This window comes from Diadema antillarum, unplaced genomic scaffold, assembly GCF_040938485.1.
Source record: "Diadema antillarum isolate AM-2024a unplaced genomic scaffold, OU_Dant_1.0 scf00000091, whole genome shotgun sequence".
Classification (NCBI taxonomy): domain Eukaryota; kingdom Metazoa; phylum Echinodermata; class Echinoidea; order Diadematoida; family Diadematidae; genus Diadema; species Diadema antillarum.
In genome coordinates this window covers 848,251-864,488 of record NW_027270980.1, presented here as the reverse complement: position 1 = coordinate 864,488, position 16,238 = coordinate 848,251, and the positions used below count along the sequence as shown (strand labels likewise).

The 16,238-nt window shown below is 40.9% G+C and overlaps 1 protein-coding gene across 1 annotated transcript in view; it reads left to right on the top strand.

Annotated features, from left to right (window-relative positions):
- LOC139718247 (RNA-binding protein Nova-1-like) overlaps nt 1-14,075 on the top strand; it is a 112,190-nt gene extending 98,115 nt beyond the window's left edge. Inside the window, exon 4 of the mRNA XM_071629729.1 lies at nt 7,296-14,075. Coding sequence (XP_071485830.1) covers nt 7,296-8,477 — 1,182 coding nt within the window. The 3' untranslated portion in view covers nt 8,478-14,075. The remainder of the gene's footprint in view (nt 1-7,295) is intronic.
- Nucleotides 14,076-16,238: the final 2,163 nt, after the last annotated feature.

Genomic DNA, 16,238 nt, shown 5'->3' with positions numbered 1-16,238 from the left:
AATGATTTATGATGCCCTGAAAATTAGTGTTCTTCACCATATGAAGATTTATGAATGATGAATCCATTTTATTACGGATCGCCCTGATGAAAGTTTCTACTGCTTCTCGCAAAGATGGGACAAAACAGGAAATTTTTGCCAATGCAAACTCTGTGATGCAGACACTGTATGATGTACAGTCAAATTTAATTCAATGCATGAACATAAAATCATGTTTATGCGAGCAATATGCAGATAGTTTTTTTTTTTTTTTTTCAGATACGTTGCAGCTACGTAATGAAAGGGAGCCCAAGACAAATTCATCTTGCTAGATTTCTGTTTGACAACAGTATGGTGCAAACTTTCTGGTTCACATCAAACTAATCTGATTTTCAAATCATTTAGAAAAAAATATATATATCTTTCTCTTCAACGAGTAAGAGAGAGCTGTATAATTTGCTGAGTGGGAACCTTGCAAGATTAGACTTGAAAATGGTGTGAATGACTGAGGACTTGTCATACTGTGTAACTTTGTTGAAACATTTTCTCCCTGTTCTCTCCTTTTCTTTGTATGCAAGCACTTATATGTCCGCTTTTTTTTTCATTTTTGTGTTCCTGGTCTCTGGTTACTCCATTGTCAGGTTGTTGTTTAATTAATTCTAATTGCAAGGTTTATTACGCGTATATAAACTGAATGTAATGACAGTCTGTAGGTGGTTCGTTTGAGACAAGTAAACATTGTAATTTGTGCATAATATCAACAAAAATTGGAGGCGTACCCATTCTCGTGGGATGGAGGCAAATGGGTAGCGTTGGTTCTTGCACAGTATGCCAGCAGATGGTGGTAACGTGACCCAGACTTTTTGGCAGCACCCTTCAAACAATCCCCCTTGATTTATGAGCAATTTTCCGCGAAAGCTCTCGCAGCCCTTTTCCGTGTAATCAACTCCAGGATGAAATAAAAGAAAGAAGAAAAAACAAAGATTTTTCAGGCATTAAACTGGCCAGGATGACTCTCGAATAATAACGGTCTCAGCGCCGCTCCGCAATCACCCCCTGCCCCTCCCCCTTTGCTCGTCATGCTCGCGTAAACAGGAGATAATGAATCCGTGCTGCGCACTTGGGAGTGTTTCTGAGATTTAATGTTTCATCCATCACTCGGATCCAGATTTATTGCAGTCCTTCTCTCATGTGTCCCTCTTGGATACACACACTCATTACCTTCGCCAATTTACGGGAAGGTGGGGCTGATATATTCACATGCAGCTCTCCCTCCACATGTGCAGAAACTCCAAGGCAGAGACTCCAACTCTCCCGCTTTCGACGGGAGATCTCCCGCCGAAAGCCCATTTTTGCAAAATCTCCTGTTCTCCCGCCTGAGTTTTAATTTCTCCTGCTTGAAATGATTTCTTACTTAGTGTCATCATATGTTGAAAAATAAGCCTTAGATAGCATGAGATAGCATCTAGAACCTTAGAGCTGGACCCCAGCCACAAGGAACTTCGCGCACATCAAGATGGAGTCTCCCGTTTGCTGGGGGTTTCAGGCGGGAGAATCTCCAGATCAGAAGGTGCTTGGGGTTGGAGTCTCTGCCAAGGGAGTGAGTGGTTCATATGATTTCGTGCACACTATTAACCTGAATGTATCCTGCATTGTAGATATCACCATGAATTAAAAGAAGTTGTGCCTTTCCAGATCTCTGCGAGATATATTTCTCCCACTTATCTGAATGAGCAATTAGCCATTGTATTGCTAGCCCAACTGAACATAATTGTCCTGGCATTGGCAGATCAGACTTGCTGAGCGTTGCAGGAACCTCCCAGTCAACCCCATAACCTCTGTCACTACAGGGCAACTTTATAGCACTTATCCTGAATAGAGTTCTGTGAGCATTGTCTTTCAGAGAGACCAGAAAACATTAACATGCACAAAGTGAAAGGGGATTACCACCAGTATGATTATCAACAACATCACACCTTCTTTCCTAGATTTCTCCTCTTGGGGGATACTGTACCAAGAAAGATGGACTTTTTGATGTGAAAAAAAAAGAACAAAACTAAAACAAAACAAAGTGAAATATTCACAACTTTCTTTTATCTGCTGTCACCCAAGCTTCTACTAAATTTTGATGCTCGTGTTTTTGTTTTGCTTATTCTGGCTGTGATTAGATCTCTTTCTTTTTTTTTTCTTTTTTTTTGTGTGTATGTGTTTTTGTTAATGTTATGCATACTTTATGCCTTTCAGTTTTGATCCAAAACAGGAATTCGAAAGCCATGTGTTTGATGAACTCTAAAGAGACTTGGTGGTAATGATGATGATGATGATGGTGGTGGTGGTGGTGGTGGTGGTGGTCGTGATGGGGGTAAAAATGATTGGGATATGTAATAGTTTTATTCAGATATGATATTTAATGCGTATGCATCAGGGTCTTATGGCTTGGAAGTTTGTTAATGTCATCCAGAGCAGAAAAGCTGAAATGCTGAGCTGGCTACTCGAGATGTTACGCATCTGAGGGTCTAGTGTATAACTCTTTGTGTCGGACAAGCAGGGCCATCTAGGGTAGTAGCTTGCCTGAAAAACTGAATTACACTGTATTTAAGCATCATACTGTAAGTATGCTCTCCTTTCATGCTACTGTCAGTGTAAACACAGTATTGAGGGTGGGAGGTGTATTTTCGAAGTATACAATAAGAACTCACATACTGCACCATTCATGAGATCCACTTGACTAGCAGTGTATGCACTTAACAGCAAATGTAAGATGCCTTGTCCACTCAGCGGCAAGTATAAATTCTGAGACTTGCCATAAAAAGGCTTTTCTCTGTGTATCTTGGAAATACGTTTACATTGCGGCAAGTGTCTATTGGTGATTAACTTTCTTTGTTACATGTTTTTGTTGATACTTTTGTACTGTGTTTTGTGATGTACACAGCTCCATTGTTTTTTCCCAGCTCCATTTCCTTTCTGCATTGGCATCAGACACCCAGATTCCATTCCGAAATTAGTCAAATGCTGTGCCAAATGACCACGTTTCCATGGACAACACAAGGTGTTCTGCTTCCACACAAGTCATAATGGCTTCCTCTCTCTCTCCCTCTCTCGCGCTCTTTCTCCCTCTCTCACGCTCTCTCTCCCTCTTCTTCCTGCATGTAAGGCCGAATACTTCTAATCATCATCATTTTGTTTTTCGTTTTGTCTTATGGCAATGACGTTAATGATCATTCCAGATTAAATGAGTGACGTCCATAATGGATTCATTATGCAGTGCCACAGGGTACCTGTGGGATGGCAACTGCAAATTATGTACTTGATTGTCAACAGCACAAAAGAGGTGATTCCTTTGGAGGGAGAGAGAGGGGGACTGTAAATGTTTCTGCTGATTGCACCATAGTGGTCATATTGCAGATACTGTAAAAGTGGAAATTTTTGCGATATTGAAATTTTCGCGCATTTCGCACAACCAGAAACTAGCGCAAAAAATAAAATCAAGCAAATATTTTTGCTTGCCATATGTTCCAGTAGTTGATGTCTTGATTCCGCAGAATTAAAAATCCGTATAACTCTTCTTACCCGGCCGAGCATGAAAAATAAGTTGCGTGAAAATATCCACTTTTACAGAAGTTTGAAGCCTTTTGAGGAAAAAACATGGTACAGCACAGGGCGTGCTATCTTTTCTCTTTATTTTTGCAAATAAACTGTTTGTTGAGTTATTCAATTTGTAGTGCGGAAATGTCCTTTCTGTCCCCGACACCTTTTCTTCATGGGGCCTTCAGTGAAATGAATTCTAAATGGCTGTCACTTAATGAAATTGAGAAATTGAAAACAGAAAGAATTATCATAGCTCTCTCATCTGACTGATAGCTGGAGGTTATTTGATGTTTCCCTTCGACATGCGTACTTCATGATTGATGCACAAAGCTGAAATGTACATTAAATCAGTATCAGACACAATCATGATCAAAGTGAAACAGCAAGAAATTGGATCCTCATAGGTGAACTTCTGTGTCATAATCAATCATGGACTCCGGTATTATTTCATCAGTTTTATCAATATTCAGTGAAACTAGTATCTAATTGTCGGGAGAATGATCAAAAAGCAGATAAATAATCAGCATATTGAAAGGCAGTGAGCCACTTTAGTGTCTCCTTTCTCTTTCAATGCCAATTGGGCAGCTAACGACTCTCTAGGTGGAATCAGTTTGCGGACCCCTTTTGTGTAGCGGCTGAGTTCGCAATCCATCAATAGCAATACAATTTATTTTTCTGACAAATTGAGTTACAGCCCCTCAGTTTTATCGGGCTATGGTGTATGCTTTCTCTATTTTCTATATATATGTATGTGTGTGTGTGTATGTGTAAAGGTTTTTTTTTTAATGAAACCCTGGAAGACACTTTGTCCTAGATAGAATTCTCCATCCTTACACCCACCCCCACCCCAATCAAGAAAGAAGGAATCCTCAGACTGGTGCAAGTGAAAAATGAATAAAACACCACCATGACATGGCCTAGATTGACAAGGAGATTGTACAGTGTCCACAGTGGAGGGTGTGTAGCAGTCATTAGTTGGGTTTGGGTTTGTTTGTTTTTGTTTTGTTTGTTGTTTTTTTTTTTACTTTTTTTTGGGGGGAGGGGGTGTTTTTCTGTTCTGAAGCACTGCATGTATCAGCTCTTTGAAATTCTGCCTTTGGTGTTCACTTTGGACTTGGTTTTGATCGCATCATTTCACAAATCACATGTAGCATTTTATGTTTTCATCAGTATTCTATATGTCAGCGTTGTAATTCCTTTGGCCGTGTTGGACAGAAGTAATTTTCGGATGTTCCAGTCATTTTTGAGCAGGGTTCAAAGTGAAAACATTTATGTTGGCCCTCTAGCCAAGAACTGGAAGAAAGACTAAAGACTTATGATTTGTTAAGTTTATCTTAAGAGATAAGCTGCAATTAGTATGTTACTGGTCCTGCCTGAGCAAGTTAGAACAAAGAAAATATATCTTCCCCTGCATTGCTTCATTGAAAATATGATTAACAAGGTGATTTGTATGACCTTTTCATAGAATTAAGAACACTTGTAAATGTAAAATTCTTTAACTTACTATTCGTTAATTTCTAAGTGAAACTTTCGCATTTGCTTGTTCGATTTTATAGTATTGCAGCCAACTCGATTGTGGACTGAAGTTTCCCTTTAGCAAAACCTGAATGAAGTCCAGGGCCTCTTATTGATGACATGTCTCCATGCTTACTAGTGATCTTACTAGTGATCTGTAATTTTATACATGTAGTGATTGTTACGGACTGCCAGTTTCAATCACCATTTGCTGGGGGGAAAAATGGGGTGGGGGGAATCACCTGCAAAAGAAAGTCTTTGCCTTTCCATTTACTGTAAGTGGATATGTACGCATGAGTATTTTTTAGCGCTCGGCAAGGCAAGATGAATTTCGTGTGTTGTGAATTCCGTGAAATCAAGACATTCATTAGTGGAACATATGACATGCAAAAAAATATTGACATTTTTTTTTTTTGTTAAATGTCCACTCTATCAATATGCATTTTTGTTTTCTGTTTGTGTTGGTGTTTGTGTGTGTGTAACTGCTTGAATAGGGAAATCTGGAGGTAAAAGGAGGTAAAAAAAGAATTTTATTGGCATGCAAGCCAAGTCGATTGAGGGTGCCATGTGGCAAGTTGATGAGACAAAGCCTTTTCTTTCTTCTTCTTCTTTTCCTTCTCCTTCCCTCTATTTTTGTTTCTCTTCCCCTCTCTCTGTCTGTCTGTCTGTCTGTCTCTTTTTTCTCTTTAATTTGGAAGCCATGAGCATTGCTGTTAAGCCAATTTTCCCCGCGACAAGAGGCGTGTAGGAATGTAATCAGAGAATCTACAAACACCGGATTCACGGTGGGGCAAAGTATGGGATTAGGTCACCAAAAGTACATGGGCACAATCCTTGGAAGTCCAGTAGGCCACGTCGCCGTCGTCGAGGCAGAGATAGACAAAGATGGAGCCATAGATTGCATAGAGAGAGAGAGAGAGAGAATGTGTGTGTGTGTGTGTGTGTGTGTGTGTGTGTGTGTGTGTGTGTAAATGAGATCGAAGAAGGAGAAGAATTATCCCAAGATATGGAAAAGAGAGAGGGAGGGCATGGTGGAAAATAAGTCGGAGACAAAGTAGAACTGGAGGAATTCCACAGATAGTACTCATCAAAATTGTCCTAAATACTGTAAAACATGATATATTCGCGGCATGAATTTTTTCGCGAATTGGAGCCGACGGCCTTTTTAGCGGCATGAAATTTTCGCGAACTGGAACTGGTATTCAATGCATATAGTGTAGAAAAACACTTTCGCGTGCATTTTAATTTCGCGAATCTTCGCGCTCGCAAAATTCGCGAAATTAAAATGCACGCGAACATTTCTCGTTTTACAGTACTCTATAAGCAAGTGGTGTGTTGGGAAAGATGCCCATCTGACTTCTCTCTATGTGCTTGATATACTGTTTACGCCATATATTTAGCAAGTCTCGTCCTTCACAAATCGGGACTTCCCAACAATTTTGCGAGTGGTTAAATTTGCGATCGTGGAATACAGTCAAGCATGGGGAAATGTATGCATGCACGTTGCATTCATGTCGAAATCAGAGTTGATAATTTTCTGTGTTGTTAGAATGGCGAGTAGCACCTGACTTGAAATTCATGAAAAACAAAAGACCTTTGCAAAATATATGGCGTATACAGAATCCATTATGCTGATCTGAGAGGCAGTTTGAACGTCATATCACTGTCGTGATTATGGGAGCTGTTGATATTTGTAGTTCGTAATAATAGTTCGTCATGTAATAATTGTGCATATTATGAACTTATCTTATGTTTCATGTAGAAGCAAAGTTAAATCTGATAGATAATTGTGCTAACAATTAGTAAGTATTATGCTGACTGTGGAGTGAAGATGTAAAGAAGTCGTGCATCAATTACGTCTTATAGAAATTTGTAGTCCTACATACTCACACATATTCACCAACTAGAAGTGCATAGTCATCATCATTTTTCCTGCTTGGTGTTTTTTTTTTTTTTTTTTTTGGGGGGGGGGGAGGGGGTTAATGCATAGAGAGGTGGTATATGGCTGTTCCATTTATCAGTATGGACTAATGTGAGTTTGCTAAAGCTATACTCTAACAATATACATGTAGGTATCAACTTGGAAAAAAATGATAATTAAGAGCAAATTTTAGACAGTTTTAATTAGAAAGGCTTACTGGTCACTCAGATCAGCTGACTGCTGCTGTGTACCTTATCACAATTTTCCTTCTTTTTCGCTTTCTCATCTGCAGGTGAAGGTGGTGGTGCCCAACAGCACAGCTGGTCTCATCATAGGTAAGGGTGGAACCATGATCAAGTCGATCATGGAGCAGAGTGGTTCCAGAGTCCAGATATCACAGAAGTCGGACGGCATCACTCTGTCGGAACGAGTCATCACGATATCCGGGGAGGGGGACAACAACAAGAAGGCAACGTCTTTCATCATCACCAAGATCCAGGAGGATCCACAGAGTGGTAGTTGTAATAACCTCAGCTATGCTACCATCACAGGTCCAGTGGCCAATGCCAATCCCACAGGTTCTCCTTTCGCTGAGGGAGTGTCACCGGCAGTCGCTTCAAACCTGGCGGCTGCTGCAGCGGCGGCAGCGGCCATGGGCAAACCGCAGGTGGCTGCAACCGGCCAGGGACTGCCAACAGCAACAGCGCTCCAGCATCCCATGGTCGGGGGTGGACTCACCATACCTTCCATGATGGTGAGTCCCCGCGTCCCCACCAGCATATCTGCCCCCACGCACAGCACGGCCGATACCTCAGTAATTAACACTGCCATGACCAACCTGGCGGCATACGGCTATCAGGGCCTCTCCTCTATAGGCAGTCTCCCTGGCAGTCTTGGGGCCACGAGCCCGCTGCTCGGTGCAACAGCTCCAATCCAATCTGCTCCTCAAATGTTTTCCTCAGGGCTGCTCGGATCTTACCAAGTCGGCGGCACCACCATCAGTCCTTCCAGCAAAACAACTCTGTCCAGTCCCTCACCAACCAGTACCGCCGAGACGCCCTTCTCTACCAACGGAAGCTCTGCGGTGGGCACCCTCGCCATCCCCGGTGCTGCTCAAGAAGCCATTGTGCCTGGATTACCCATGATGCCACTCGGCGCCACCATCGCCAGCTTCCCATCGATGGGCGGCTTTGCCATGACCGCCGACCCACAGAAGGAGTCCATCCTTGAGAGCGAGGTGCCGGAAACGCTAGTGGGGGCCATCCTGGGGAAGGGAGGCAAGACGCTGGTAGAATTCCAAAATTTAACAGGGGCCAAAATTCAGATCTCCAAGAAGAATGAGTACGTTCCGGGCACGAGGAACCGACGGGTAACGATAACAGGTCCGGTGACGGCAGCCCAGAATGCACACTTTCTCATCATGCAGCGAGTGGCCCAGGAGGAGCAGAATCGAGCCTTGAAAGGCACCACTTAAAGGAGGAGAAAGGAGAAGGACGAGTCGTGCCTCACTCATCATCACTCTAAATCTTTCTATTTCACCAAAGCATCTTGGGATTATCAAGATTTACAATTAAACAAAAAAAAAGATAATGATTGTATGACAAGGAAGTGTGCCTTGTGAAGAGACATTTACATTTATCTTAGATAGGCATGTTTTTAGTCCATGATATCACAGTTGTTGTGACAGGGGAAAAAATAGGGGGAAAAAATGAGGTCTTTCTTTTAATCGTTCAAAGTTGATCAGCGAGGATTTGACTCTTTCGGACAAGGACAGAGACTCGCCGCTTTACGTGAGACCAACAGGAACGAAAAATGATTACAAGAAATTCTCTCAGTCCCACATGTTTTGTTGCCTGTGTCTTGATTCCCTCTTTCCTCGTCGGACATTATGCACTGTGATTATATTTGTAATTATTTGAATACTTGTGCTGCTCGAAGATCCCGCCCAGAAGTATATTTTGGACGTGCAGTTGACTTGTGATGGGAAGAGTGCATAGACACAGTAGTAGTGTAAGTATTCACATGTTGTACATGTCACTTGTGTTTGATCGATGCTTCCTTCGACTATTGAGAGAAACAGATTATGATGTGATATTTGTACCTTTCGTTGATTCTTTCTCGATCAGAAATTCTTCCCAGAAATGTATTTGATTTTCTGTCTTGGTGGTGACATTTGATATGATGTTCTGAGGTCATCCACAGCTGGGACTGCGCAATATGGTGCTTTACTTTGATTATTGTAGTGATTAGTGATTAGGATGGGAAGGAACATATTGAAGATCCAAATCTATCGAAAATTTTATGACACAGGTGTTGTCATCTGCCAATTAATTTATTGAAATTTTTTCATCACTCTTCATTGTAGAAATATATTATTATGGTACAACTCTTTCATGTAGTCGTAGATAACTTCAGCAGATAGATTTGATGCTTCTTGGAAGCGCAACGGTTGCCCCCGAGGACCCCGTCAGAGGGAGTTTGGACTCTCGATCCATCCATGGTGAGGTTTGCTGTAATTAGCAGAAGACATGCAGGGGTTAAAAGTAGGGAAGGCATGCAGGCAGCAGTGGATCCATACACCACACTTCGCTCACTGTCGCTCATCGGCTGTCAAAAACTCTTGAGAGTCAACCTCGGGTTGTATTAACATTGCATGCTGGCATCCCCTAACTGGACAGATATTCTCCCAAACTCCACATCTGTGTCTTCACACTCCCACGTATCCCCTCACGAGCCGCCGCAACAACTCGCAAATAACAAAACACACCCAAAAAATAAAGAAAGGCGACCGCGTCTTCCTCCTCGATCTCACTCAGACATGCTTACCGACATTTCAGACATTATTTTATTCTCCGAGCACTTACTTTTCGTTCTCAGACCTATTCACGTATGTTTTGTTTCGTCCTCCCAAAAGGAGAGGTTTCATCCACACCCAATTTGAGGGGGCTCATTGTACCTTCTACACCACCTTCCAAGCTCTATGTTCTTATTCAAATCATGTCGCTTCCTGAACTCAGTGCAAGAATCTCTATTATTGTGTCCCCCAAGTGCCAAGAAAAGCGGAATTGACACACCCTACTTTTACCTGTATGTCTTCGCTGTGCTTGACAAATTGAACCCAGTATGGACAGTCAAAATACATGCCATCAATTTGGTTTTCGATTTCGATTTTTGTGTTGTTTTTTTCCTCCCCAGCTTTCATTACTGTCATGTGATTTCGATTAATCTGCATTTGTCTCTGTGTGTTAACAGCTCAGTATGCATATGCTGCATTAAGTGTAATCATCCAAGCCTTTGTAGTACTACTACTTGGAACATTTTCCCCCACTGGGCTCATCAATGGTACATGTAATCTCGTCAGGGGCAACTGATTATTTAGCGTGTATTGTTTAGGTTAATACATCATATTCTTAACAGTCTGTCATACTTCCTATAAATGTGTTTTTTTTTTCCATTGCTTTTTTTTTTCTCTTTTCTCAATATGTCACTATTTCAGTATTTTCATAAATATCAAAGCATTTATTATACCATCAGGAGGCATATATGACCAACAGAGAATTATATTGCATTTTGTTGCTCTGGGTTTTTTTTTTTCTCTCTCTCTCATGTATAGCGAGTATTTCTATGAATAAATTTTAGATGAAATGACAAAAACAATACATGCATGTTGTTGACTCTGTATATTCACTTTTGTTTTTATCATTAGATCATGATTTCCTTGTATAAATGTTCTGGCTCACAGAAACAAAGCAGTTATTTCTCTTTTTTTTCCCCCCCTCAGACATCTGTGTTCCATTAATATTTTGTTTTCTGCCCACTCTGTCAATCAGTTCTTTCTGTTGACTATCCTTCCAAACAGCATCAATGTAAGCTACATTAACTGTATACAGTCTCTCCCCTCATGTTTTTCACAAGTCATCGTCCTGCCTAATGAATTCTTCAGTACATTGATACGGTATTATATAGCACCTTGTAGTTGTCCATGATACGCACACACGTCTGCTTGACGAGGGAAAACGCTCTCGTTATCCGGTGTCAAGAGAATGATCTACTGCTTGTGGCAATGGTACGCATATATGTGTTCATGCTTAATGCTTATTTCACGGTGCATGTACATGTCAATGTGTTGGATGCAAAGAGTTAACCAGTGAGGATATACCTTAGGATGCTCATGAAAAAAACAAACGAACATGCCTAAAATGCCTCATTGAGTCTCATCTGTGTTTTGGCAAATTTGAGATTTGAATGATCCCAAAATGGAATGAAAAACAAGAAATACAGGAAAGGGAATCAGTGCAATTTCATCAAACAATGCAGCCTCCAAGAATTGTTGCTATCTGTGAAGAGTTTTTTTTTAAAAAAACATTATGCTTTGTTCTTCATCTTTCTTCACATATTTTAACATTTCCTCTAAATGTTGGCACAAGGCAGCATTTATGAGACCGTGATCACTTCACCAGTGAACTGTAGGTACCTGGTAAATCTCATGACCAGTCTATGAGGAGCTCAGAAACTGACAGAGAAGGGGTTAAAAGCTATCTCATCCCGCCCCCTTTCCCCTCCCCTCTAGAAGCTTTGGTGTGTGCCTCACAAGAAGGTGGAATTCTTTGCATCCTTCACTGCCCAACTCTAGTTGCCGTAGCGAGGATAGGCGGTTGATTTCCGCGCACTTCATAAAGGATAATCGGTTACGTGGGCTTAATGAAAAACCTGTAAATGATCCACAGGGAGTGTGGGGTGAATCATTGACAGGCATTTTTGCCGAGTGTTGATGCTGTCCAGACCTGGGGTGTGTTTTTTTCCCCATGCTTTACCCTCCACCTTCAGTTTGTCTGACGTTATAATGACCCTTTTTATGATGTGTTATCATATTGTCTTGTGTATCATGCACTTCCTATACTTCTTTTCTTCTTCTTCTTTTTTTTTTGTGGATGCTTCTACATTACTAACCCATTTTCCCTCTCAATCTCATGTTGTATTGCTATGTTTTGCAAGAAAAAAAATGAGAACAGAAAAAGAGGGAGAGGCAAAAATCCTGCACCACCATGTATTGACTAATGAGAACACCTTTGATTTTTTGTTTGTAACACACGTATACCAAAGTGAACATTTTTCGAGATGTTGGCAATCTTCCAAGAGTTATTGTATGTATAAAGAGAACCGTAGTCGTGAGAATCTTATAAGTATCTTCCAGGTGCCATCTTGTTTATTCTTTTGTGTTTTTTTGTTCCATAGATAAAAGTGACGGCAGACAGTGTCATGTGCTTAGAGCAATGTGTTACCTAGCTGTAGTGTCGTAGATCTTACTTGAAATACAATAGACACTAACATCAGATTGTTGCTTTTTTCTCTCGACATGCTCCTTATCCAGTATGCTTAGGAAAACTACTCATAGTAGCAAATCAAAGACGAGCATTTGACGGTTACGGATGAGAAAAGGGAACAGTGTGTTTTAGGGAATTTAGAATGCTGACAGGGCAAAGTTATCATGTGTGTCCTGCGAGAATTGGATATGGAGCCGTTAATTACGTGCGAACAATGTAGAGAGTTAAAGGTACTAATATGTGTCAGTGACGTGTCAAATCATTTCATATTGTCATGAATGGAGATGCGATTGGTGCATGATCATGATAATAACACTTCCTGAGGATTCCATTCAGTTACACTGCCTCCTCATATGTTAGAAAAATAGGGAGAAAAGACAAGGGAAGAAAAGGATACCAATTCAAGACTTGAAGACGAGTGTAATACTTGATTCTCACCTTGTTTTCAAAGAAAAATGAATTTCTTTGCTTTTTCTTTTCATTTTATGAGCCCTAAAGATACTGCAATTGTTTTGTTTTACAGCAGTGTAATTCAAGGGAGATCCGGTGTTGGGATTGTCGTGCTCTCTAAGATTATGCATCTTCATGTGTGCAACAGAGTATCCGAGTAAGTGTTTGACTTCGTATCAAGTGGAACAAGAGAAGAGAAAGCCAAGTGCCTATTTATTTTTTCTTTTCAAAATGTACTAGAAGTTTTAGAAGATTATGCTGAGTGAAAGCATGCACAGGCGTTTCACTTGTCAAATGATCCTGAATCAGTGTACTCGGGGTAAAATGATTTTTGTTAACCTCATGAACTTTTTTTCATTTACTGTTTGATGTGTGGTAGTAGGTACTTTTTGATCATGAGTGTTCAAATGGTGCAAGTGAGGTAAACTTCTTTTACCCAATCATGGAAAAACAATCCACCGATTTTGTCTCGAGGAGAGCTTATGAATTCACCTTTAATTTGTATCGTATAGATGACTGAGAAAACATTTTTATAACTAGCCAGAGATGAAGTTTTGTAATTTATACTTGTATGATGGTAACTTTGTGATTAAGATTATATCGTTTGTATCTTTGATGATAAGAGTAGGAAATATATTACGTCCAGGGGAGGTAATAAACAGCTTTCTTCAAGAAACTCATAAAAGATGAAAAAAAGATGGGTGCTATGACATTAAGAAAATTGAAGATAAATGGGATATTTTGTGACAAATTTTCAGAGTCGATTATTGTGTGTATACATGTATTAGAATTCTATCTTTAGTGGGATTGTCTTATAAAACATTGTATTTTGAAGTAAGATAGTAGTATCAAGATAATGAAAAAAAGAGTAAGTGGTTTATTATATATGTTATGTTTTAGTGTGTCAGCCATTTGCACATGGATATTGTATGAAGGTGATTATTTAGGTCTTTCTGTTAAGTCTCTCCATGTTATTTTTTTCCTTCTTTCAGTTACTTGTGAATTTAGATGAGCCCACTGGTGCTCCATTTTCAGAGACTAGTTGTGTTTGTTACAAAGTGAGGAAATGCAGTTCAGGAACGTTTGCTTTCATGCTTGGATTTACTACCAATTTCCATGTAGCTAGCACCGTTTCTAGCATTCAACTGCTAGCCAATCACCCATTGTTTAATTTTCCTTTTTGTTCTCTTGATTTTTTTTCTGAGCACTTGTACATGAGCCATTTACCCATCATCTACATATGTTCTTTAAACCACATTGCATTTATAAAACATCGTTGCTCTCTTTTTTTCCTCAAATCCATCTTCATGTGTCTGTGTGTGTCATTTGACCTCTTCTCGCCGAGTTGTGTACATTTCTAGGCATTGCATGATATTTACACACAGGGTTGACTGTCCTGTTTTGACTCACATCTTACCACATTATTAAAATACACAAGTTCAATGCTGTGACTAAAACCTGATAAAAAAAGATACCCAACAGACTCAAAAGGAAAGGGTCTTTGTCAATGCAAGCCATCATGTTAATATAGTTTTTTTTTCTTCTTCCATCAGCTTGAAAATCATTTTTTACCCCCAGATCTAATACGTGGTGAAGGTGTATTCCATAGTGGAAAGCAAATGTTTAACCACATGGTCTCTGTAGTACAAGATCCATGAATGATTATTCCATGGAATCATAACCGTTGTACTTCGCCCCCCTCTCCCAATTACCAGGCACTAATACCATCATGGTTTCCAACCAACCCCTTCACCTTTCAGCTGCTTGAACTGCACACTGTCATGTATGGCCCCGCCTGTCCCCCCACCCCCACCACCACCACTCTTCGTTATCTCATTTCATTGTCTAAAGACCAGTGCTTTTGCTTTATGCCCCCTCTCTCTTTGCCGGTGTTTCCTCTCACCTGGAACATTTACCCCTGTGGGATGAGCGGATGGGGGCACGAAGTAGCTGGGCGTGTACTAATTCGGTCCTGTCTTTCGGTGGCCCAGGAAAGAGAGGTAGGGAGAAGAGGTGGAGATGGTCAGGGGGCAGCAGTGGAGCCAACACTGAATAACTGGGTAGTATCCATTCCCTCAAAAAACAAAACAAAACAGAACGAAACAAAACAAACCAAACCAGAAGACAAGTGATGTGCTTCAAGCACAACATGTTTCCTTCTCATCCTCCTGTCCACATTTTGTTGGGTTTTTTTTTCTCCTTTGGAGAGTAGGGGTAGGGAGAAGGGAGTGACATATGTCTGACTATGAAACCATCAGGCGCTCAGATTTGGGAATTCTCAATTCATCACACATACCCCTTTGTAATCAGTACTCATCCCCGGCCTCCACTGATAAAACAAGGGGGATGGGTGGGGGTAGAGGATTCCTCGACTACCAGAAGTAAGGGGATACCGACCAGTTCAATGGAGCCGGAGTGATGCTGCATTTGAAATGTAGTTTTGAATGCCCAAGAATGGAGTAAAAGGAGAAGGGGAGGGGGTGGGTGCTTAGAAGCGCAGATGGACTTTCCTCATCTGCTTAGCTAATTAAAAGAAGAGTGTTCAATCTTGTACGTGCACGTTCAGTGCTTGCTTAACCGGCATACCACATACCTTGTCCTGAATAAACCTGAAAGGATGGGGAGGTAATGAATGCAGAGGACAAGTTATGTTGATGTTGATTTGGTGGGGAGAGGGGTGGGCCGGGATGAAGGGGGCGTGGAAGGAGGAGGAGGATTCAGATAACGGGTTAAACCTCTCAGTATCAACACCCTAAAATCTTATTGACTCTGTTGGTGTGACATGCTGCTGATGGAACTGAGAGGCTTAAATGGGAATGGCATCTGAGGATACCCCACCAGGTTCAGATTACCACCAGCTCCCCTACTCCCCTCACCTTCCTCCTACCAAGTCCAATTCTTACAGGCTGAGAACCAGTTCATCTCCTCAATGATGCCAAAGGGGGTGCAATGCAAGGGGGTGGGGGTAAATCTATCCATGACATTAAAGTGTGCAGTGGTAGGCCTGTTCCCCTGTGTGATCCACCCATACATGTTTCATACTAAGTGAGCCCAGAAGTTCTATCTTGTATCTGTTGAATCGAGTTTCTTCCGCATGACAACATATCACTCTAAATGTCAACAAAAAAAGAAATGCACATAATAGTGTACATGTCTGTCAATGGCCTAAATAACAACATGGCAGCTTTTACCCCCATTTTTTCTTTACTCCTGCTTTTTCATTAGACGTACTAGATATTCCAGCATTTCAGTCAAAATCAACAACTAATAATTCAATGGAAGATGACCATGATACTGTTGTGAGCAATAACTGTTTATGTGTTGGATTAGCAGTGAACACGCTGCACCTCTGCCATGCTTTTTGTGTATTTTTTTTTTCATCACTCTTTTTTTTTTAATGTATATATTCTTTTCAGTTTGATTCCTCTCAATTTTCAGTTGCCTGCTCCACACACGTCTGT